The following is a 25,365-nucleotide window of genomic DNA, read 5'->3' as shown; positions in this document are numbered from 1 at the left end:
TTAAAGATATCTCTACCCAAAGCATCGCCAGTTTGCTGGTTCCAAAAGAAGACACTGCTACCAACTGATGCTGTCAACCCATACACTACTTCTATTATGATCTATGTTAGTTTGCATTTTATTAAGGCTACAAGTTACAGATGTCACCCACTTCAATGCAAGTCCACTTCATTATCTTTTATTATTGTCAGTTCTGAGCAGATTTTTGCTACAATATAGGAAAGATCCCGATCTCTTAGAAACTGGACTGATTTTCATGCCTTGGAAAGTAAAGGTGTAATGCTAATTCTCCTCCCTTTCTAATTTCTCCTTCCCACTTTGCCCTTGCGTCTCTGTTTCTCCTTCATCCACATTGACACATCAAAAGCTTCCTTCAAATTCACCAGTGCTAACTAACTACTTCAACCACATATGCTTACTGCTGTTTTAAAAAAAATCCTCCTTAATTCTTCATTAATCCATCAAAAGCAATTTTATGTTAATATTAATCACTCATTGTGCATAACTTATCATAGTCATTGAAGTACCAAAGTAACACAACCAGTCCATCATGTCTGTGCTGAACATAAGGCATAACCTTACCATGGTTCGAGCAATGTAGGCAATGGCAAGTGGAGACGTAGAATCACTAATCTCTTACATTGAGATTATCTCACCACAAGGTCCCTGCTTTGCTGAAGCAGCATGATGAGATTCATGCCAGGAAGTAGCGAGTGACCATAAGAACATAAGATATAGGAGCAGAGTTAAGGCATTACAGTCTGCTGTACCATTCAATCATAGCTGACATGTTTCTCAACCTCATCCTCCCACCTTCTGCCTGTAACCTTTGATTCCATTACCAATCAAGAACCCATCTATCTCTGTCTTAAATATACTCAATGACTTGCCTTGGACAACTCTTGCAGTAATGAGTTCCACAGATTAACCACCCTCTGGCTGAAGAAGTCTCTTCTCATCTCAGTTCTAAGGGGTCACCCCTTCACTTTGACACTCTGCCATCTAGTTCCAGTCTCCAATCTGATGCTTTTCCTTGCTTGTTAAACAATTTATTGACGATCCAACTTGCCACAGGCTGCAATCTTACCAATTCGCAATACAAACTCTCCTTCTGGAGAAAATTAGATGAATAGAGAGATTATGAAGAGTATATAGTTGAAAAAAAAGCCTGTAAGAAGGCAAAATTCAGAATCCAGCAAGGGAGAACTAAAAAGCTGACAAAGACACAGAAAATAAGTTACAAGAGCAAACTAGTGAGACATATATAAAAACTAACAATAAAAAGGTTCTTTAAATTTATAAAAAGAAAGAGAAAGGTTAAAGTCATCATAGGCCTTTTAGAAGGGAGATAATTATGGAGAACAAAGAAATGACAGAGAAGTTAATCAGCCTTTATGGTAGAAGATACTTCAAACATCCCATTAATACTAAAGAATACAGAGGAGGAACTAAGTGCCAGCACCATTAGCAGAGAAATAGTATTAGAGAAATTAATGGGGTTAAAGGCAGATAAGGCACCTGCCCCTGATGGCTTGTAACCAGGATCCTAAAGGAAGTAGCTACAGAGCTGGTGGATGCTTCAGTTGTAATTCTCTAAGAAAATGTCTTCGGTTCCGGGGCGTTACATGAGGATTGGTAAACTGCCAATGTGACATCTCTTTTCAAAAAGGGAGGGAGGCAAATATTGTGTAACTATAAGCCAACTAGCATAGTCTCTATTATTGGAAAAATGTTATCAGTTATTCAAGACGTAGTAGCACATTTGGAAAATCATGTAATCAAATAGAATCAGCACAGCTTCATGCAAGGGAAATTGTATCTGACTAATTTATTAGAGTTTTTCAAAGAAGTCTTAACCAGAGTGAATAGAGGGGAGCCAGTAGATGTGTTGTATTTGAACTTCCAGAAGTCATAAAATAAGAGACCATGGTGTGGAGGTAGTATATTGGTTTGGATAGAGAATTGGGTAGTGAGCAGGAAACAGCAAGTAAGAATAAGGGATTCTTTTTCAGATTGGCAACTTGTAACCAGTTGGGTTATGCAGGGAAAAATGCTGTTGTTTCACGACAACATCTGTGCAACTATATTTGTAATAAACAGAATTTTCACATTTCCATGATGAAAATTAACCATGTACAATAAATGCTAACTGGAATTTGGATTTATTGATTTACTCGATATACTTCACTCTGCTGCTGAAACTTCATTAAAATAGAAACAGTTTCACTGCTGCTACTGCTAATTAAACCAATGGTGTAACCTAAAACATTTTCATTCTAAGCATTTTCTTTTAACAGATTTGTGTTTACTAGCTCCAGGAGTATTTTAACATAAAACTTAGTTTAGTCAAAGCAATTCGTTGTTTGCTGCATGTTTATCTGTTCCTTATTTTTAGGAGCAAAATTCCGTAAATATGTTGGACACTCTGCCCATGTGACTAATGTGCGTTGGTCATATGATTTTCAGTGGATAATTAGCACAGGTGGTGCTGATCACTCTGTATTTCAATGGAGATTTATTCCAGAAGGAATGTCAAATGGAGGCTTTGATACAGCACAAGGTAAGGAAAACTATATATGTATTATATGCACTGATGAAAATAATAATTTGTCATTGTTTAACTTGGATTCTAAAGTAGATACAAATGGACTCTTGGCTTTAAGTGCTGTGAAAATTTGATTATTTTTTAAAGGAAGTGTCAGACAATAATTTCCAACAGGGAGTCCAAAACAGCCTTTCCAAGAAAGCACTCAAAAGCAAAATACTGCAGATGTTGGAAATCTGAAACAAATACAGAAAATGCTGGAGCAACTCAGCAAGTCTGGCAACATTTTCAGAAAGAGGAATAGAGTTAAAGCTTCAAGTCTGTCAGGATTTTGTCACTGAATCTCCACACCATTTGACCCCCTTGATCCTCCTCTGTCTTTGTCAAAACTATAAAGAAAACACCATTTTTCAACCCCTTTCAGTTCTGATGAAAAATCGTATATGATGGAAAATTTTTTCTCTGTTTCTCTTTACAGATGCTACCATATCTCCTGTACTCAGAGTATTTGCCTGTTTGTTTCAAAGAAAACATGTGGCTTAAGCTAAATGGCTAGATAGGCTATCTAGTCAGGTAATTGCTGGGATGTTAACTAACTGCAACCTCTATGATCAACAAATACAGAGGGCCCAGGCTATAGGAGGTTGAGTCCAGAAGCAAACACTCATCACCAGCAGAAGGGTAATTTAGTTTGTGGAAGTCATCAGGCCATCAAAGCTGGAATGCAGCTTTAACTTGGATTAGCAACTTCAGAATAGGCAAAGTTAGGGAAAACATTGACATAGCTGGTCTGCGTATCTCAGGAAGAGAATCACATCTGGTAAATTTGCAGAAAGTCACTGATAAAGCTTGCTTATAACTTCATCTGTTCAATAAGAAATTTTGAAGTGAAGATAAGGATGACACTTCACTGGAACTGAGTTTCTGTAAAATATATGGCTGGGGAAAAGGGCTGAAGCTTTTTTCTATTCATAAGATCTTTCCAAATTCCAATATATAGCTTTGTTTTCTCCTTTGTGTAATCAACTTATTTTGTTCAAAGATACGTTGACATCCCCATGTGAATATGTTCAGTGACTGACCACTGTAACAAGTTGCAAAAATGAAACTTCTATCTATCAAGCTAGGTTTTATTCTGGAAAATGTCTTGCCAAATGTTGCCATCATCTGGGATCTTAACAATGCAAATTATGCCGCTGAATTATTCATGAGTAATTTTGGTTGTAGTTATTAGAACCAAAGCCCAGACAATTGCGGAAGGACTTACACATAGCAATGTCCAAAACCCAACTACCTTCAGCTGCTTCATTATTATAAGATCACCAGTGAAGGTGGTTGCTAAGCATTTAGCTCATCATTAAATCCTTCGATATCAACAACCTCGGATTACCACTGAGTAGAACTTGAACTGAACTAGCCATATTAATTCTGTGGTTACATGTGGATAAGGAGAACCACCAATTCGACTGAGACAATACCAAAATCCTGGGACAAGCTAAGCAGAGACAGGCATGGGAATTCCTAGAAGACTGACACTCCACAAAGAAAGCCATTAATAAACGCATAGAACTCGACCCCATATACACTCCACTACGAAGGGAAACCGAAAATGATGCAGTCCAGCTCAACATACTCCAGAGTTTAAAAACCAGGCTTCATCGGAGGCTGCACTGAGGATGTTACCCAGCATGGTAACGAAACATCAGCGGAATAGCAAACCAGCTCGGCGAGCCAACCAACCTCAACACCCACAACCTGAATTACAAATCTACTCCAAAACCTTAGATACTCTGAAAGTGTAAGCCCAGCATACCTACACAAATATACAACATTCCTTCACCTTTATATCAGAGGATCCCGCAATGAAAACAATTACAATATTTACTGTAATATATACAGCAGTCAGTAGGTAAGACATTCTGGAGGATGTTGATTCCTGTGTGGCTGTCAGCCATCTCAGGCATTTATTTTTCACGTTGCTTTTAAACCCTGGTATTCTAGGTGAGGTAGGATCATCATTTGTCAAACTGTTTCCTGAGATAACTCAATGTTCAGAGGTTTGCACAATTTCATGGCATTCTCCCTGAGGTACTGTGTCCCTCAGGTGCTTCAGTTACAGTTCTGCCTCCAGCACATCCAGGTCCACTATTTGGCACAGTTATTCATGGATTTTCAATGATTGTTGTCTCTTGCACACTTGTTATGAGTTGATCTGAAAACTGTATCATCTCTAGTCTGTACGGTATAGGAGGCAAATCCAGTCTGTGCTACATTGATGGCTGGTACTCACTTCTTGTAAGTGGTATTGTTCCTCACCAACATTTCCTTGCCTTTGTGAAAAATGTGGCCTTGTTTTCTCATTGGAAATCCTGATTCTGTGGTTTCCTGTCAACAATGTCTTTTGCCAAGAAAAGTTTCAACAAATCAAAGGCTGTGTGCAACTGGGGCTATACTGTGAACAATGCGAGAGAACTTTGAGTTGTTAAGTGGGTTGTATTCAAGTGCACTAACAAAAATTGGCTCAGTCTTTTGAATAGTGATTCTTGTTCTGGAGTTGCCTTTATTTTGTTGTCTGAACAAACCTTTCTGCCAAACCATTTTGACTAGATGATAATGAGCTGATTGACTATGTTGAATTCTGTTCTACTTTACATAGCCTGTAAACTCTTGTGTTTTAAGTCCACAGTTTATATCACTATAAAGTTGTTCCAGATAACCAAACCACACAAAGGTCTCCCCTGAACTTTCAATGGATTTCTCTGATGGTGTCTTCATGATGGCAACTTCAAGCCATTTAGATTTTGTGTCAACCATTATGAAAAATATTGACCCATTGAAAGATAAAGCATAGTCAGCATGGATTCTTTACCATGGCCTTTTTGGCTATTCCTATGGGTAGAATGGTGCTAGTGAGTGTAGGTTGCAAATTCTTGTACAAGTTGCATATTTCTGCTTTCTCCTCAATTTCAGTCCCTGACCACCACAAATATTTTCTGGCTACCAAAATCATTCTGGCGATGCCACTGTGATCTTCATGTGGTTGATTTAACACAGGTTTCCTTTACTGTAGTGAAATGATGACGTAATCCATATACGAGATATCTGCTTATATGGATAGCAGCTTCAGTGTGACATAAGGCCTCAGTTCTAGGTTATTCCTGTGATTTTGCCTCTAAGTACCATGTCCATCACTTTTGATAGTACTGGATCATTTCTGGTGTACTTCTTAACTTGCCCGGCCATTACTGGAGTGTCCTGTACTTGGTTGAGGGAGAAAATGTTTACAGAAGGACTGTTTGTAATCTACTCATTTGGCAACGGTGATCTAGAGAGCCCATCAGCATTCCCATATAAGTTGGATTGCTGATACTGAACTATATAAGTCTGAACTTATAGAAGCAATACCTACTTCTGAATACTAGAAAGTAGAGTAGGTATCTCTTTGTCAGACCCAAATACGGTAGTCAATAACCTGTGGCTTTCAATAGGGGCAATATTTGTCCATACAAATGTTGGTGGAATTGTCTAATGCCAAAAATGATTCCTAGACCTTCTTGCACTATCTGTGCATAGTTAATTTCCACTTTGTCTGACAATCTTGATGCAAAAGCTATTAGCTTCTCTTCACCATTGAGTTGTTTGTAAGAAGCAACTACTCCCATTCCATGTGGTGATACATCACATGCTACTTCTGTCAATTCTGCAAAGCCCTCCCTAAAAGCCTTATGGAATCATACCTTACAATGTCCCAGCCACCATTGTCCCCATCCCTGTATATGCCCTGTCCCACCAGCAGGATAGGCCCAGCAGACATAGCAGTATAAATTTTGGGAGGAAGTAGCCTTAGGAATTTTTGACATTGTGTTCAGATGTTATGAAGGCTCATTGCATCAGGTAAATCTGAGGAAAGAAAACTTCTGATTATCCAAGAATCACCATTCTTGGGGCGGCACGGTGGCTCAGTGGTTAGCACTGCAGCTTCACAGCGCCAGGGGCCCGGGTTTGATTCCAGCCTTGGGTAACTGTCTGTGTGGAGTTTGCACGTTCTCCCTGTGTCTGCGTGGGTTTCCTCCGGGTGCTCCGGTTTCCTTCCACAGTCCAAAGATGCGCAGGCTAGGTGGATCGGCCATGCTAAATTGCCCGTAGTGTTCAGGGCTGTGTGGGTTACAGGGGGGATGGGTCTGGGTGCGATGCTCCAAGGGCCTTGTTGGGGTGAAGGGCCTGTTTCCACACTCTAGCGAATCTAATCTAATCTAATCTAATCCATGTTGAGCAGCACTTCAAGGAAGCATTGAGGATGGCAAGGGTGCAGAATATATTCCGACGGGGTTTACTTCAGTGTCCACCACCAAAGACGCTAGGCAGCAGCAATTCTGGTTGAGCTGGGCAAGACGTAGAGGACATTACTGTATCTGCGGTGGGTGATGACGAAACCAACAAGAGAAAAATGTATTTCTCCTCATCCTCACCAATCTGCCTGCCACAGATGCGTCTCTCCATTACAGTATCACTGAGAGTAAACACTGCACAGTCTTTGTGAAGATGAAGTCCTCCCTTCTATACATCATATTGTGTGGCAGTATCTTTCTGCTAAATGGATCGAAACTCACACAGATCAAAAACTTAAGAATGGGCATCTGTGAGCTACTGTGACCCGTCAACAGCAGCAGCTGAATGTGTTTGAGGATCAATCAGCAAACTTGTGGCCTGGCATATCTATCAGTCTACTATTACCCGAAGCCAGAGATCAATAAAGAGAGAGCATACCAGGAACAGCACCACATATACTTAAAAATGAGGTGTCAACCTAGTGAAGCTACAAAACAAGACTACATGCATGCCAAACAGCATAAGTGTGAAGTAATAGACAGACAACAAAGGATCAGAACTAAGCTCTACAGTCCTGCCACAATCAGTCATGATTGGTAATGGCAACTTACTCGAAGAGGAGACTCCACAAATATCCCCATTCTCATTGATGGGGAAGGCCCGCACATCAATGCAAAAGATAAGGCTGAAGCATTTTCAACAATTTTCAGCCAGAAATGCCGAGTTGATGATTCATCTTAGCCTCCTGCAGATACCCCAGCATTGCAGATGCCAGTTTTCAACCAATTCAGTTCACTTCACACGATATGAAGAAACAGTTGGAGGGTTTGGGTACTACAAATACTGTGGGCCATGAAGTATTCTGGCAATACTGCTGAAGACTTGTGCTGCAGAGCTTGCTTTTCTCCACTGTTCGGAGCCATACCCTTGTACATTGCAAGACAGTTGTGGTTGTTGGGGATCATTTATCTCAGCTCCAGGAATTCTCTACAGGAGTTACTCAGGGAGTTTCCTAGACCCAAATATGACCCATCTGTGTCAACAATGACTTTCCCATCATCATAAGGTCAGAGTGGGGATGTGCATCAATGACTGCACAATCTTCACCATTCGCAGCTCCTCAGATACTGTAGCAGTACATATTTAAATGTAACAAGACCTGAATAATATTCAGGGTTGGGCTGAAAAGTGGCAAGTAATATAAATGCCACATAATGCCAGGCTATGATATCTCTAATAACAATATAACAATATAACCATCATCACTTGACATTCAACACGTTACAAAGTCCCACACTATCAACATCCTGGGGGGCTACCATTGACCAGAAACCGAATTAGACTCACCATGTAAATAGAGCAGCTACAAAAGCAGGTCAAAGACTGGAAAAACTGCAACATATACCTCAACTTCTAACACCCAAAACCAGTCTATCAACTATAAAGCATTAGCCAGCGGTGTGATGGGATATTCTTCACTTTTCTGGATTAATGTAACTCCAACAGCACTCAAGTTTGCCATTTATCCAGGACAAAGCAGCTATCTTGTTAGGTATCACATTCGCAAACCTTCATTCCCTCCACCACTGATATTTAGTAGTAGAAATTCACCAGAGATCCTGAGACAGCACCTTTCAAACCTACAACTATCTCTATCTCAGAAGACAAGGGCATCAAATTCGTTCCCCTTCAAGCCATTCACCATCCCTGACTTGGAAGTCTATCATTGTTCCTTCACTGTCTCTGCATTCAACCTTCTCTTTCTTTAAATAAAACAAACAACCAAAATTTCTTGATCAATTCAATTAAATACCTCCATATTAAGTACAATGCATCATATCGTGAGACAGCCCTCATCAAGGACACCAAACAATGGCCTTTGTACATGCATTTTCTGTATAAAATAATTGGGCAATTGGTGACTTGTGTCCAATCCTTTAGATTTAATAATTTATTTCTACCTATGATTTGTTTCAAACAGGAAAGTTAATTTATAACAGTTTTTCATGTAGTTTACTTCCAGAATGAACAATATGATGTTCAATATGATACTTGTTCAGAATCTCACTCAAAATTTTTAACAACTGACATCTCACCTTGATTACCTTCACAAGAACCAATGTTTCAGCAACTCAAATACTTTTGACAAACCATTTTATCTCCAGTTAAAGGGCAGTGTTTTCGCCCACAAGTAATGCTTTAAAATCAGCTACTCTAGACTTGTCAATCAGGAAGTTTAGCATGTTGGGTGTTAATAGTCTTAATCAGTTTCATGGTTATTACACATTTCAAGAATACAGCTCCTAACCCCAACACCACAGTTTTAATGAACATCTATTTCTATGGGCTTAAGTAAATCGCAAGTTAATGTCTACACATGTATAAAATTAAATACAATTAATTAGCACTGAAAATATGAGAAGCACTATTTCTTTTCTTTTTAATATTCCATAGTCTTCCAGATGGATTCCCAGTCTGATCCATTGGCCTAACAATTATGTGTGCTTTCAAGAGCATCAATACTTGTAAATGCCCTCACAGTCTCCCGTCTGCCTAAGCAGTGAATGTCTCCTCGTGAGGCCTTCCAACTGATGTTTTTAAAAAAAAATGTTTGTCTCCATCTTCTACTTTTATGCTTCATAATCTAATCTAATCTAATTTAAAGTAAGTAGGTTGACATCATGTAAGCTGTGAGAGGAATTTAAGATAAGCAAGATGAGCATTGCTCATGGTCTTTTTAGATTTTAAAAGTTGTCTTCTTCAAAATTTAGTGCCATTCTTAAAATTCATGCAAACACGTTTTTGCTAAGAAGTTAACTCTGATGAACTAGTTGTGAATCACATTGACTTAGTTGTAACAACAACAAATATTGATTTCAGATCATCAGATTGGCAATTGTTTTTGTTTTTTGACTGCCATAAGCCAAATGTGGAGAATCGGTTTACATTCAATATGGCTCTTTAAGCTTTGGAAGGGCAGGTTGTGACCTTGACAATGGTGTTCAGGTTTCTCAAGCTGTTCATAAAAGACCAGCTGAATAAAGGTGGACATACACTGCGATGTCAGTAATGGTCACCTTCGGGAATCATGTTCATGGAGTTAGCGAAAGGGTGAATGGCATAGAAGGGCATTTGGGCAGCAGTAAGTGCTTGGGAAGTGAAAGGGATCATTGCCCTTTTAGCATTGTGAGAGAACAAGAAGAGGAGGCATGGTTATTAAACACAATTTTCAGAAATTTTCAGAGCACACAAGAAAAGCAAAAGCTCGCAATGTGGACATGACTAAGATGAATAGTGACGAATTGCAACACCTTTCACAGAAAGGGCAGAGTAGTAGAATGTCAACAGAAAGGAATGAGAGGCAAGCCAAACAGGGGTGTCATATGTTCAGCACTTCATCTACCAGAGAATTAACTACCCTGGAGCTACCTTGAGATGACCATGAACCATTGCCACAGGAGACTACTTTTCCCCAGGTAGATACTCAGATTTGTGCTCACACCACTTAAGACTTCATACCTCACAACAATTCTTGTGATGCCTTGCCAGTAGCTGTCAAAGTCTCTGTGACAGTAAACCTCTTCACTTATCGGTTTTTCTGAAGATCAGCAAACCTTGCTGGCTTCTCACAAACCACTGCATTATACAGGTCACTAGTGCCCTATTTATGAGAGCTGGACAGTACATTCAATTTCAGTCAGACACAGCTTTACAGGGGCAGACAGCAATGGGTTTTGCCTCCATTGCTATATTCCCCAGGTGTGAGGCAACATCAGTTGTTCTCAGGTGGCTATGAAGGCATCCAGTAACTAGCTAATCAGATTCATCCATAGGAGGGATGCTATGTTTTTGTTTGGTTATAGTTTCACAGGATGTAGTCTTCACTGCCTATGGTAATTTTTAGTGGCCATCCCTAACTGAACTAGAGAAGGTGAAAATAAGCCATCTTCTTGAACCAGTGCAGTCAATGTGGTACAGCTACACTCAGTGTTATTAGGCAAATTTCAGCTGGTCTGCAATCAAAATAACAGTTTCTCCCATGTCTGAACTCAGCTTTTGGCAGCCACCAAGTCTCCTTTGTCTTCTGTCAGTCTAGGCTGCTAAAGGTTTCCACTCCAATCTGCAAGCTTCCTAAGTGGATTCTTGGGACAATGGTGTTAAGAGGTTGCTAACGGCCCCTCGATAGGAACCAAAGACAGAGGCATGGAGGTGATACAAAGTTAGTGGATCATTCGGGCAATGATTGAGCAGGCCATCAGGCATTGCAGATGCCGTTCCAGCGACTACATTGGTCAAGTCATGGCTTACAGTATCATCCTGCAAGCTTCTCATTCATTGAGGTGGTTTTTTTGCACGGTCCATGACGTGACCACTCATAGAAGTGTGCACCTTGAACAAGGTGACATCCAGGAAGAACACAACTCGGTGGAAGAAATAGAAGAACAATACCTGGAAGAGGAGGCAGAAGGGGTGACAAAAATATGACAGTGCCCCAAATGTACAAGGAGATGATCAGGCTGAGTGAAGGGCTTGAGGGACGCTTCAGAATTCTATTAGCATCAAAGATCATTTAATTCACTTCAGTTGAAGTCTGCTGATCCAAAAGCAATAACATGGTTTGGAATCCACCCTGAGTTGCGTGTGTGTGCATTAGCACTGAGATATAGCTTAGGATAAGTAAATTCCTCCTGCCAATGAAGGATGCATATCTTGCCAGATGTTTCATTCTCACAGTTAAGTGAATCCTAGCCTGCCTTCACCACTTTATGCCTCTTTTCTTGTCCTGCCATTAACAAAAGCAGGCTTATGTGTCTGGCTTCATGAACGAATATGTACTTGTTGCGTACAAAGGAAAATAGTATACGGTTACATGTAGACAGCACTGCAGTGACCTAATGCTTGGCCACACCTGTAAACAACGTGCCCCTTATAAGACATAAGATGGAAGAGCAGAACTAGCCCATTCAATACATCTAAGATAATAAAGTGTGAAGCTGGATGAACACAGCAGGCCAAGCAGCATCTCAGGAGCACAAAAGCTGACGTTTCGGGCTGAGACCCTTCATCAGAGAGGGAGATGGGGAGAGGGTTCTGAAATAAATAGGGAGGGGGGGGGGAGGTGGACAGCAGATGGATAGAGGAGAAGATAGGTGGAGAGGAGTGTACAAGAGAGTTGCAGTGGGATAGAGATTCCCTGAGGTTGGTCCAGAGGGAGGAGGGTAACTTCTTCAGTCTAGGCATCCCTGGAAGAGGCTTCGCAGTGAGATTTAAATTGTGATCAGAAATAATGGGAACTGCAGATGCTGGAGAATCCAAGATAACAAAGTGTGAAGCTGGATGAACGACTTTAAAAATGCGCTCACTGTGAATAATCACTAAAAGAGAGAGCCCCCTGTAAATAAACCCTAAAACCATTCAATACATCTTTCTACTTTTGAGTGAGAATACCTATTTGTGACATACATATAAGGGGAATCAATAACTAGAAATTCTACGTTGGACAGCTATTTGTAGCATAACTTCAAAATTAAGTGTGGTACCCTCTGTATCACTTGTGAACAAAGGCTCACTGGTTAATCATATTGTGATGCTGGTCCCATGTGCAACTTGAAATTTGCTATTGTTAAATGCAAAGACCACAAAGAAAGAGATCTTAAATTGTTTTGTTTAAAATTATATTTACTTGCTTCAATTTTCTTAAAAATAAACTCTTTGCTGAGCCCACAACAATGCAATTGCTAATGTGAGGCCAGTTGACCACAATTTATTGCAAGTTCTGACCACCAGTAATCAGAAGACAAAAGCATACATCATCCTCCTGGAATGTGATATACCACGCGATTTAAGAATATTCCAGCCCAGCCAACGCAAAAGACAAAGAAACAAGATATCTACTGCGGCCAGTTCAAAACAAAGGAGACACTCAAAATTCATAATGGCATAAATTGAACCCAATGACATTTTTTAAATGTGTTTTACTCACACTTGGGATGTGAATGTTACTGGCTGGGCCAGTGTTTATTTCTGAGCCATAGTTGCCTTTGAGCATGTGGTGGTGAGCTGCCTTCTTGAACTACTGCAATCCATGTGCTGTAGGTAGCAATGCCTTGAGAGAGGGAACTCTAGAATTTTGACCCACCAACAGTGAAAGAATGATAACATATTTCCAAGTTGGAGATGGTAAGTGGCTTTGAGGGGAACTTGCAGGTATTAGTGTTCCCATGTATCTGCTGCCCTTGTCTATTGAAACGGAAGAGGCTGTGGGTTTGAAAGGTGCTGTCTGAGCATCTTTGGTAAATTTCTGCAGTGAACTTCAGTAGCGGAGGGAACGGATGGTTGTGGACGTGGTGCTAATTAAGTGGGCTGTTTTGTGCTGGATGGTGTCAAATGTCCCAAATGTTGTTGGAGCTGCATTCAACCAGGCAAATAGGGAGATTTTCGTCTCATTCCTCACTTGTGCCTTGTACGTAGTGGACAGGCTGTGCGGAGTCAGGAGGTGAGTTACTTGCTGCAGTATTCCTAGCTTCTGGCCTGCTCTGGTAGCCACTGGCATGTCCTATTGAGTTTCTGGTCAGTGGGAACCCTCAGGATGTTGACACATAATTTGCTTATCCAAAATTCTTTACCAAGTCTAGTCAATTGCTCTTTAATACTCCACACTAGTGATAATGTTTTGTGTCAATACTGAAATTTGAAATATGCAATTATGAGAGACGTCATAATTATCCAGATTCTTTCTTTACCAGATGGTTAGACCACTTGAGGTAGCAATCCACATAATAGGATAGCAATAAATTACCTCGACTATTTCTAAGAAGTGATACAAAAATGTAACAGGATTCACATCAGAAAGTTTATACAGAAAGTGATTAGCATGTGGAATGAACTTCCAGAGGAATTGGTGGATGCGGGTACAGTTACAATGTTTAAAAGGCATTTAGATAAGTGTATGAATAAGAAATGTTTGGCGTGATGGAGGCCAAGTGCAAGCAGGTGGGACTAGTTTAGTTTGGGATTATGGTTGGCATGGACTGATTGGACTAAAGGGTCTGTTTCCATGCTGTATGACTCTCTTGACTAATATTTTTTCAAAGGGTGGATGAGAAGTGGAGCACTCAGCAAATCATAATTCTGCACTCTGTGGTGGATTTGATTTAATTTGATATTGGTTAAAGTGAAAAGCTTTGTTTGTGAGCAGTACAGGCAGATCACAGTAAGCAAGGACATACAGATCACTGGGTGAAAGAAACTTGGACAGAGGGAGGCATACACGATTACATCGCACAGGACATCCAGGAGGCAAGACCAACATTAATAAGATTAGTCTAGGCCCGAAACGTCAGCTTTTGAACTCTTAAGGTGCTGCTTGGCCTGCTGTGTTCATCCAGCTCCACACTTTGTTGTCTCGGATTCTCCAACATCTGCAGTTCCCATTATCTCTTAATAAGATCAACATTATTTGAAGTTAAAGAGTCCAGTCATCGGTCTAATAATGGCAGGGAAGAAGCAGTTCTTGAACCTGCTGGTGCATGTCTTCAAGTTTCTGTATCTTCTGCCTTATGGAAGAGGTTGTAAGAGAGCATTACCGAGGTGGGATGTATCTTAGATGAAGTTAGCAGCTTTTCCATGGCAACGAGAGGTGTAAATGGAGTCCATGAGTGGGAGGTTGGCTTCTGTAATGGTCTGGGCTGTGCATACAACTTCTGTGGTTTCTTACAGTCTTGGACAGACTAGTTGACGTACCAGGCTGTTATGCAACCAGACAGTATGTTTTCTCTGGTGCATCTGTAAATGTCCTTATGGACATGCCAAATTTCTGTTGTACAAATGGGAAATGTGGTTGTAATATAATAGCATTGATTCTCTGATTTGCATTCTCTCTTCACTTATGCCCACTCTTGGGCTGTGAGATTGCTGAATATACTTATCTATTGCAGTGAACTGTGGCTGTAATTGTGTGCCTAGATTGTGAAGGCACTAATGTTTAAGTAACATAGACACCACATTTTGTATGTTCAAATTGTTAATAATTAATTATCTTTATGAATTTAAAAATCCTTGATGTATTTTGAACACAAGTCCTTTGTATTTGATTCAGGAATCAGCCTCAGGAATCAGAAAAAAAGCCCTCAGCTATATACTACCTAGCACTTTATAAAAGGGCATAAAGATTCTTGGCAGGATATTTGGATGGCAAGAATTTTTGTCTTGCTCCCCAAAGAATCAGCAGTGTTGCACTCCAGGGACTTATGCCCTTCAATCACAAGAGTCACACCTCAGAGCTGACCAATCTGATTATTCTGGCAGTCTGTAGCCCAAGCTGCTCCAGTTGTAACAGTGGTGAATAGTAGTCTTAGAATCCAATACCACGGAGGGAAAGCTAGGCCGGGATGGCCGGGAAGAAGGTTTTCAGGGTCGTGGCTTAGGAGGCTGTGACAAAGCTGCTGGGTTTGATAGACCAGATGGGGGTAATGCCCAAAGACAAAGGTGGCCTTTGTAGGAGGTATCTCTCCTCATCCAACCTGAGACCTGAACATGCTAACCTGCCAGACATCCCACTGCCCTGAATTCCTCCCACAAATTTAACTATTGAGACTAAGCTTGAGGTTAAGCTTCTCTTGAGTTGCCAATAATTGGTGGTTAAGGATCTCAACCGGGGCTGATTGGTTACCCGAGAATCCATTTGCCAACAACACCATTCCCACCACTGTTTAAATTTATGGATAAGTTGGTGTGAGTGAGATTGCAGCAGGAAGGTTACACCATGAATATTCAGGCTTCCCCTGCTAGCAAACTCACCAGCCATGAAACATTAAAAGTCTGTCCCATTTATGTACAGATTTTTTGCAATATCTCCAAGAACTCAAAATTTGCATATTTCAAATTTCCCAGCAATCTTACTTTCTTGCAATCAGAAAATGCCCATTTTATCCCACTGTGCTATTATCTTCTCCCGCCCTGGCTCCTCTTGCTTTGCTTATATGACAAATCAGTCAAGATTTGAAGCTTGTTTGTTGATCATGTCTATATGTGTGCAATTCTACAATTATTGAAGCTTACTTAATTTGAAAAATAAGAACATTAGAAATTGGAGTGGGAGTAGACCATATGGCCCCTTGATCCTGCTGCATAATTCTCTAAGATAAGGGCTGATCTGATCTTAATCTAACTCCTCTTTCCTGAGCGTATTGTTTCATATGGTATTGGAAATGAATGAATTCAAAGAATTTTAAATATTAAATGATACTTTAATATATCATTTTGTTATGATTTATTTTCTTTTGAACAGAAAGTTATGCTGATTCAAACAGCGAAGAATCTGACTCGGATCTCTCAGATGTGGCAGAGTTAGATTCTGACATTGAACAAGAAGTCCAAATTAGTTATGATCGTCAGGTTAGTAAATTCAGCGGTTATACTGACAAATATTAATTACCATTTGGAATTAATTGATGTTTCAACTTTTTATTTATGGTCAATTGGCAGAGGGGTACCTCTTCTCAGGACCTGATGCCAGTCAGAGGTCACTTCCCATAGTTTTGCATCACTACATCTCTTCAACTCTTTTGTCCAAAATGTCTTCACTCTTCTTCACCAGGGCCAGTCAGCCTGGCCTCAGAGAGATTCTACACCAACCTGAATATGCATGTTCATTGCCTTTACTGGCAATGCTAGTGTGCAAAGTTACTAGTTACAAGTTTGGGTGCTAAAAGCCTGCCCTCAGCACATCAGATCACTATGGGTTTAGACAGTGAATAGGAAGGCCATGTTCCTTGGTTGAGGTGTCCATAACTGGTGGGCATAGATTTGGAAGTGGGTGCTTTGGAAGGAGTTTGAGAGAAATATTTTTCTCTTTGAGGTTAGTGGGAACTTGGGACTCACTGTCTGGAAGGATGACAGAGGCAGAAAACCTCTTAACACTTCAAAAATACTTGGGTAAGACCTTGAAGTGTGGTAACCTGTATGACCATGGACTGTTTGCTGCAAAATGGGATTGAGTTGGATGGCTCTTTATCAATTGGTTGAACCACAATAGGACAAATGGTTTCCCATCATGTTGTAAATTTCTATGAAATCAGCCTGACTGACAGGATTGGCTTTTAACCAGATAGACTGTGCGTAAAGGGGAACTAGTAAACATACTGTGCTTAGGTATTCAGAAGGCATTTGATAAGGTAACACATCAAAGATTATTGTAGAAAGCTGGTGTATGTTATGAAAGTTATGCTACACCATTGCTCATGATGTAGGGAGCAACCTACTGGCATGGATAGGGGATTGGCTAGCTAAAAGGAAACCAATCGGGCAAAAATGGATCATTTTCTGGTTGTTATTGTCTGGTATCCCACAAAGATCAGTGTTGGGGCCTCAATTCTTCATGATTTATTTGAATGACTTGGGACCGAAGCTTTGTTTGCTAAATTTACTGATTACACAAAGTTCGGCTAGAAAAGTAAGTTGTGAAGAGAACATGAGGTTACAAAAGAAAATGGATTGGCTAGGTGATTTGGCAAAGATTTGTCAAATAAAATATAATGTGGGAAAATGACAGGAGAAATTGTTACAACTCTGACAGGAGTTCCATGTAAATGAAGCCCACTACACCACTGGCCGTATTGGAAGTGTGAATGTCTTAAACACCAAAATGGTCACTTTATTTTTCTTTTATTTCAGTATTCTTGACCAAAACAGACTTCCAGCAGCCGCCTTCAATAAATGCAAAAATAACATGTTTGTAAAGGGCTAAATATATTCTTCCAGCAAATGGCAAAATTGATTATTAACTAAGCTACCTTGCAGGGTTAAACTATGTTCTCCTTTATCCCAAATACATACACATTCATATACACTCAAGAAAAGATGGCATAGCTTGGCGGGGTTATTAAGGGTGGGGGGGAAATAATTAAGTGAAAAATGGAACAGTGCCCTCGTTGATCAAGGATTTAAATGCAGTAGAATAGAATGACTCCTCATAGTTCCTTAGAATTGCTGTCAATAAAATCCAATTGCTGTTGGTCACAAAGCAATGGAAGACATTCAGACTAGATTTTCATTTCAATTGATGAATAGTTAGGAACCCTGATATTTGAAACTTTCAGGATTCACAAACACTTTACTAAGATATCTCTTCAGCTGATGTTCTTTATCCTTTACTTGTATAGAGAGAGAGAGAGAGAGAGAGCTGTTTGAAGACTGCTCCCTTGTAAGCCTGTCCACAATTTTCAGCAGCTTTTCAACTCCCCCTTTTCAGCTTGGAAGTCCTTTTCCAACTCTCAAGCCTGTGGCAAAACAGAAACCGAGGGTTAAATTTTACCAGTAGTCAGCTAACTGTTAATTTCAGGAAGTTTCAAAGAGGATTTCTGTCTGTGATCTCGAGTGAGTTATCTCATGCAATCCTCTGCTGCTGAAAGGAACTGTGCTCACACAATCGTACACTCACCAATGGCAGAAGTACTCGTTACTGCTGGGACTTTTTGGTATCAATGCCGTCAGTGCCTTATTTAAAGCCCAGATGTGTACCAGGTCAAATGCTGCCAACCAGGGATAGCTGTTCAAAGTACATTATAGTGGGAGGGAATAGGCATACAGCAACAGGAGTCGGTCATTCAGCCTATTAATCTTGCATTGCCATTGAACATGATCGTGGCTGATCAAACACTTCAGTGCTTTTACTCATCCCGTCCCCATAATTCTGTAGGCTTTGGGAATAAGAAATGTATCAATCTCTATCTTAAGGAAACTCAAAGACTGAGCATCCACAGCCCTCTCTGGTGGAGAATTCCAAAGGTCCACAGCCCTTGCAGTAAAAAATATTTCCCTTAATCTCAGACCTAAGTGGTAACCCTAGATTTTTAAATTCAACCCCCTGGTTCTAGTCTCCCAACCAGGGAAACATCTTAACTGCATCAACAATGTTAAGTATTTTGTAAGTTTCAATGAGATCACCTCTCATTCTTCAAAAACTCTAGAGAATAAAGGCCCTGTTAACACAATCTCTATTCATAGGACAGTATTTATGGGGAAAAATCTGATTAACTTTCATTGCACTTTCGCCATGGCAATAATATCATTCCAGTGATAAGGAGACCTAAACTGCACACTGTATTCCAGATGCAGTCTAACCAAGCTTCTATACAATTGAAGCAAGACATTACTACTCAAATCCTCCTGCAATAAAGGCTAGTATTGCATTCACCTTCTTTACAGCATGCTGCATCTACCTGTCAGCCTTCAGTGACTTATCAACAAGTACACCAAGGCCAGTTTGTACATCTACATTTCCTGACTTCTTACCCTTTAAAAAACACTCCGCACATTTATTCTTTCTACCAAAGTGGACAACCTCACATTTTCCACATTATATTCCATTTGTCACATTTTTGTCTGTTCTATAAGCTTGTCCAAATCCTCGTGAAGCCACTTTAAATCTTCCTCACAAAACTCCTGCTTGACAATGTAAATTTGATAGTATTACAGTCCAAACCATTGATATATATTGTGAGCAACGGCAGCCCAATAATTCATCCTTACAGGATGTCACTAGAGGTACCTGCCAACACAAGAATGACTCATTTATTCCTACTCTCTGTTTCTACCTGTTAGCTAATCATTAATCCATGCCAGTACATTACATCCAATCCAATGTGTTTTAATTTTTCCACCAGACTCCTGAATAGGACTTAATCAAAAGACTTCTGAAAATCTTCAGTATATTGTTAAATCAGTTCTCCTTTATCAATATGATTAGTAACATCTTCAAAACAATTTTAAACAAGGTCATCAAACACAATTTCTCATACCCAAATCCATGTTGACTATGCCCAATCAGACCATATTATCCAAATTTATCATGCGCTTTATAACACAATGTAGCAACTTTGCTACTACTGACATGAGGCTATCAGGTCTGTAGTTCCCTGTTTTCTCTCTTGCTCACTTTTAAAATAGTAAGGTGACTATTATTATCTGCCAATCTGCAAGAAAAATTCCAGAATCTATAGAATTTCGGGTGATAATCACCAATGCATCAACTATCTTTAGAGCCACTCTCCTCAAACTTCTGGGATGTAGAATATAAGGTTCTGCGGATTCATCAACTTTCTCCCATTAATTTCTCCTGTGCAATCTTTTTACTAATAACCTTCAACTCCGCATTATCCCTAGTCTCTTGGACCTCTGGTTCTCTGAGATTTCTTACTTCTTCCTAGGTAAAAACCAGGCAAATCATTCAGTTCTTTGCCATTTCCCTTTTGTTCATTGTAAATTCACTTGATTCTGCCTGTAATGGACCCACTTTTTTTTTAGCCAAACTTTTTTAGCATACCTATAGAAGCTTTTATAATCTTTTTTTTAAAAGTTTGCTTAATTGCCTTTGTATTTTATCTCCTTTTCCTTATCAGTTTCTTCATCTTCCTTTGCAGTATTCTTAAAAAATTCCTAATCCCGAGGTTTGCTCATATTTCTGGCAATAATATATGTAGATTCTATATAATTTATGTCTTTTTCTTTTAATCTTATGCAATCCTGAACTGCTTTTGTGAGTCATGGTTGATTAACCTCCTTTTGAGATTTTGCACTTTGAAGAAATATATAGTTGCTATAAGTCATGTAACAGTTCTTTAAAGATTATCCATTGTATATTTACATTCATGCTTTTTGAAGTATTTTCCCAACCCACCTCTGTCAGTTTACAGCACAGTCTGCATAGTTTCCCTTATCCAAATTTAACACCCTTGTTTCACATTGAACTAATACACTTCCAAACATAATGTAAAATTCTATTATTTTATTTATTTTCACTCATCCCTGAAAGTTCGCATCCATAAGATTGTTATTTAGCCCTGTTTCATTACATAGTATAAGATCTTAACTGCCATGTGCTCTAATTTGCTCCTCAGCATATGCACTAGAAAGCCATCCCTAACACACTCCAGAATTCCTCCATAGCTTTAGTGATTGAATGGATTACTCAGTCAATATGCAGGTTAATGAACTGCCATGAAGCATGTGCATGCTTCGCTCATTTCTTGATTAATACCAGTTTGTGGTCTGTAAATAACGCCAATCAATGTCTGCTTTATTTTGCTGTTCTTAGCTTCACTCAAATGGATTCAACCTGTTGTTCTTATCTGAGTTCCTCCCTTACTAATGTACTGATCCCATCCCTATTATCAGCGCAACTCCATCTCTTTCTTTCTTTCTTCCTTGTTTTGTCCTTCGTAAATGTCGAATATCTATAAGCATTTAATTTCTGATCCTGTTCATCATACAAATAGGATACAAGAGTAGGCCACTTGGTCCTTTGAGCATGCTCCAGCATTAAATATGATCATGGCTAAACTGATTTTAGCCTCAACTTTAAATTCCAGCATATCCCTGATAATCTTTCATCCCTTTGGTCATGAAAAATACTTCTAACTCTGCCTTAAAATTATTTAAAGATTCTGCATTCACTGCCTCTTGAGGAAGTAAATTCTAAAGACAATCAACTTTCTGAAAGAATTTTATTTTCCTCATCTCCACCTTAAATGGGCAACCTCTCGTTTTTAAACTGTGGCTCTTGGTTCTAGATTTTCCCACATGAAAACGTATTCATTCCACATTCGTTCTGCCAACCTGACAAGTACCTACTTAGTCCTACTAACTATTTCCTATTAGCCAGCCAATCTTCTGTCAATGCCAAAATGTTACCCCCAACTCCATGAACTTTTACTTTCTACAAAAACCTTTGTAGTACCTTATCAAGTGCAGCCATGTTTCTGTATTGGTGGCTAGATCAAAACATGAATATTCATTTGTGACTTTAGATAATCCTACTTGTTCTGATCATTGCATACATTCAGGTAGAGAGACCTTATACTTGCTTTTTGATGTCATTCTGCTTTCAAAAGATGCTTGATATTCAGCTTTGTTTCTACAGTCTTAGTCTCCCAAGCATCTACTTGACTTCCTGTAACTAACTTCCTTCCAATGTGTATTATCTCTCTGGTTCCAATCCCCTAACAAACTAATTGAAACTTAGCCTGACAGCACTAGAAAATCTTACTGCAAACATAACAGTCCCACTCCCATTAAGGTGTAACATGTTCAGTTGTATAAGTTCTTTATGCCCAAGAATCGCTCCCAATTTTTCAAAAAATCTGACTACACCAGTTTCCAGCCATGTATTGGATCAATCAATCCTCCTGTTGAATTAAACTATTTAAATTTCCTTAAAGGCTATTGGTTTAAGGTCTCATTCTGACATTTACTCTCTAATTATACTTGAAAAAAGATTTACCATTTGAATTTCCACTTTGATACAAATTCCCAAATACTCACTGTGTCTCTGTCTCAATCAGGTGAAATCTTCCTCAATCTGACCAAATGGCTTACTCTCAATTTTAAAAAAAAACTTCTGAGGGCATTTTGGTAGAGTACGTGACAGCGCATTGGAAATAGAATCTCACGAATATTCATGTATTGCTTCCTTACATCCTCACCCGTCTAATCAACTGTCATAGAAGTTGTAGTTGCAGTATCAAGTTAGAACCCTGGCTGAACGATTTTTGTTAAACTTTTCACCAACATCCAGCATGGCATAGCATCTTATCATTACTGAGGAGGACCACAAGCAGTAAAATCTTCAAACACTTATAATGTTAACTTTTGCTGACCAACAGAAAAAAAGATTTAAACAAAAATGCTGCATTTACTTTTGGGAATAATCTGGACTGCCTGAATTTCAAATAACAACTAATTTACGCCCATTCCCTTTTGCCTTGAAGGGCCTCTAGAGGAGGTTCATAAAAATGATCTTGGAGATGATGGGCCTATCATATGAGAAGTGGTTGAAGACTCTGGCTCTGTACTTGATGGGGATTAAAAGGATAAGGGTGGGATCTCATTGACTCTATCCAAGCCACTCGTTATTGTGTAAGTTTCAATGTGGAGAAGATGCTTTCAGTATTAAGGCATAACCCTTTTAGAACTGAGAATTTCCCCAGCTAGAGGGTGGTGAATCTATGGAACTCATTGCCGAGAATGCTATGAAGTGTATGTAAGACAGAGATAGACATATTCATGATTAGTAATGGGATCAAAGATTGCAGGGAGAAGGCAGGAGAATGGGATTGGGGAACATATCAGACAGGTTTGAATGGTGGAACAGCCTCAATTGTCCAAATGGCCTAATTCTGCTCCTATATCTTATGGTCAGCATTGTACATAAAAACATGTTGTTAAATACAAAGATGAGAGGATAATAGCTCTGCACCCTGGTGCAGTCTGTATGACCTTGGATTGTCTTTGTGAATTGTGGTCCACGGGTGACACTTTTCAGGTATTCTGCTTTAAAACAAACGATGATCAATTTGAAATGACCACTGACGCTGTCAGGATTGCTTGTGGCCAGGATTTCTTTCTGACATTGTTAGTCTCAACATGCATTTCATATGCTGAATTCAATGATTACAGATATTTTTAAATTGTAATGTGCAAGTGCTTGAGTAATGCAGTTGCCCCTTGAAGGGACTCACATGGCTCACAGCTAGAGCTGCATCTTCAGAATTGAAAAGCACTTTCTCCACCTATTCCAGGTGTGTGGCAGTCATTTTCCATTTCCATTGCACATTCATGATTCAGATAAAGATGGAGGGCAGTAAACGTTGCCCTTCATAGAGTTAGTCGCAGAGTCAGCCTGTTAATCGAGATGGCCCCCACCAACCTGCTAAACCCTCAATATTCCTTTCTAGCTTGTAATTCCTGTTGACTTGATTGGCTGTAAGATTAGATTAGATTCCCTACAGTGTGGAAACAGGCCCTTTACCCCAACAAGTCCACACCGCCCCTTAGAGCATCCCATCCAGACCCATACCCCTATAACCCACACACCTCTGAACACTACGGGCAATTTAGCATGGCCGATTCACCTAGCCTGCACATCTTTGGACTGTGGGAGGAAACTGGAGCACCTGGAGGAAACCCATGCAGACACAGGGAGAATGTGCAAACTCCGCACAGACAGTTACCCGAGGCTGGAATCGAACCCGGGTCCTTGGTGCTGTGAGGCTGCAGTGCTAGCTGCTAGCCGCTGAGCCACTGTGCCGCCCTAAAGCTTCTACATGCTCCCACTACTTTTTTATTTAAGTCTTAACCTCCCAATATTATCCCCGAGGCATAGGCCTATAGCATAGCTTTAACAACAATTGTGACGCACTGTCCCCTCCACTTTGTCAGAGCCACAGTGGTGGTGACAACTGATGGTTGAGCTTGCCCCAATTTCCTCAGTAGACTATCATCTCCCATCCTTGTATTAAGTTGCCTTCGTCACAGTTATCCTGCCCTCTGCAATCCCAGTATGCTGCCTCCAATCCTATAATTGATTTACTAATTTTCCCCCTGTGCCAATTGTCCATGGTAATCTCTTGACTTTCAGTGAACAGACCCACAGCAATGACAATGGCTCTGACCGATTTTGGATTAATGAGACCCCTGACTGTTCTCTGTGCAGGTCGCCAGCAAATTTACAAGCAACCTGTGGACTGGTTACATTGGGTCTGCAGGATTGATCGTGGCCCAATCTGTAGACTGTGATGTGGAACCATTGATCACTCATGCAACTGACTAATTGAGTTCAAGCCCTGACTGAGAATGAACAATCCCCTTGACTGACTGTGATAGGACCCACCCCACTGTCTGACCATAGTCCCCATTGACTTGACTGAGGATTTGTCTCCTTACGCTTCAAAATATCAACATTTTGTTGAAGCACATTTAGTGTGTTTGGCACATGCTATAGATGTGACATTGATGTTGCATAGTGCTGCACAGCAAAATGTCTACCCCTTTAGCTGATCAGTGCTGGACCAATGACAAGCTTTCTGGCTTTCCTTGGAAAAAGCAAGGCAAGAAAGAGGTACTATGGGGTTGTAAACCCTGAATGAGGCAGGAGTGCGCAAAAAGGCATGGCAAGGCAATGATAGAGTGAGCATCCAAGAAGGTGCGAGGTAAGTCAGTGCTAAGACAACAAGCCAATAACCTGAAGATGCAATAGCCTGTTCTGATGCATGAGACATGTGGCTGTGCCTGTGTGCAAAGTGGCCTTGCAGTAGCATTGTAATGAAAGATGATAGCTTGCTACAAGATACAGTTTTGACATGATGATCTGTGTTATAAGTTGGAGACGTACCATAATGATCTGGTGAGACTGCTTCCTTCGATGAAGGAGGTAGGTCATTCTCTGCCTATGCAGCTTACCCTGAAATGGTGGGGACTGCTGGCCAAGATAGAGGCCGAGAAGAGCAAGCATTAACCTGGAGCCACCAGGAATCTGCTGAGATTCTCATATTGGGAATTGTCTCTCTCTGACTACCACTGCCTGGTAAAATAGCAAACTATATACAAATGAAGCTAAGTTAGGCAATGATATGTCAGTGCATGCAAATGGGTCCCTCACTGCTCAGTAGTGAGTTTCTCGACTCGCCATGAAAAATTGGCAAGAAAATCAGATT

The 25,365-nt window shown here is 40.1% G+C and overlaps 1 protein-coding gene across 1 annotated transcript in view; it reads left to right on the top strand.

The window, feature by feature from the left end:
- LOC125455104 (echinoderm microtubule-associated protein-like 6) overlaps positions 1-25,365 on the top strand; it is a 428,800-nt gene that overhangs the window by 138,779 nt on the left and 264,656 nt on the right. The window contains exons 11-12 of the mRNA XM_048536679.2: positions 2,396-2,560; positions 16,164-16,270. Coding sequence (XP_048392636.1) covers positions 2,396-2,560; positions 16,164-16,270 — 272 coding nt within the window. The remainder of the gene's footprint in view (positions 1-2,395; positions 2,561-16,163; positions 16,271-25,365) is intronic.

This window comes from Stegostoma tigrinum, chromosome 9, assembly GCF_030684315.1.
Source record: "Stegostoma tigrinum isolate sSteTig4 chromosome 9, sSteTig4.hap1, whole genome shotgun sequence".
In the NCBI taxonomy this organism is placed as follows: Eukaryota; Metazoa; Chordata; class Chondrichthyes; order Orectolobiformes; family Stegostomatidae; genus Stegostoma; species Stegostoma tigrinum.
This window is presented reverse-complemented; position numbering and strand designations above follow the sequence as displayed.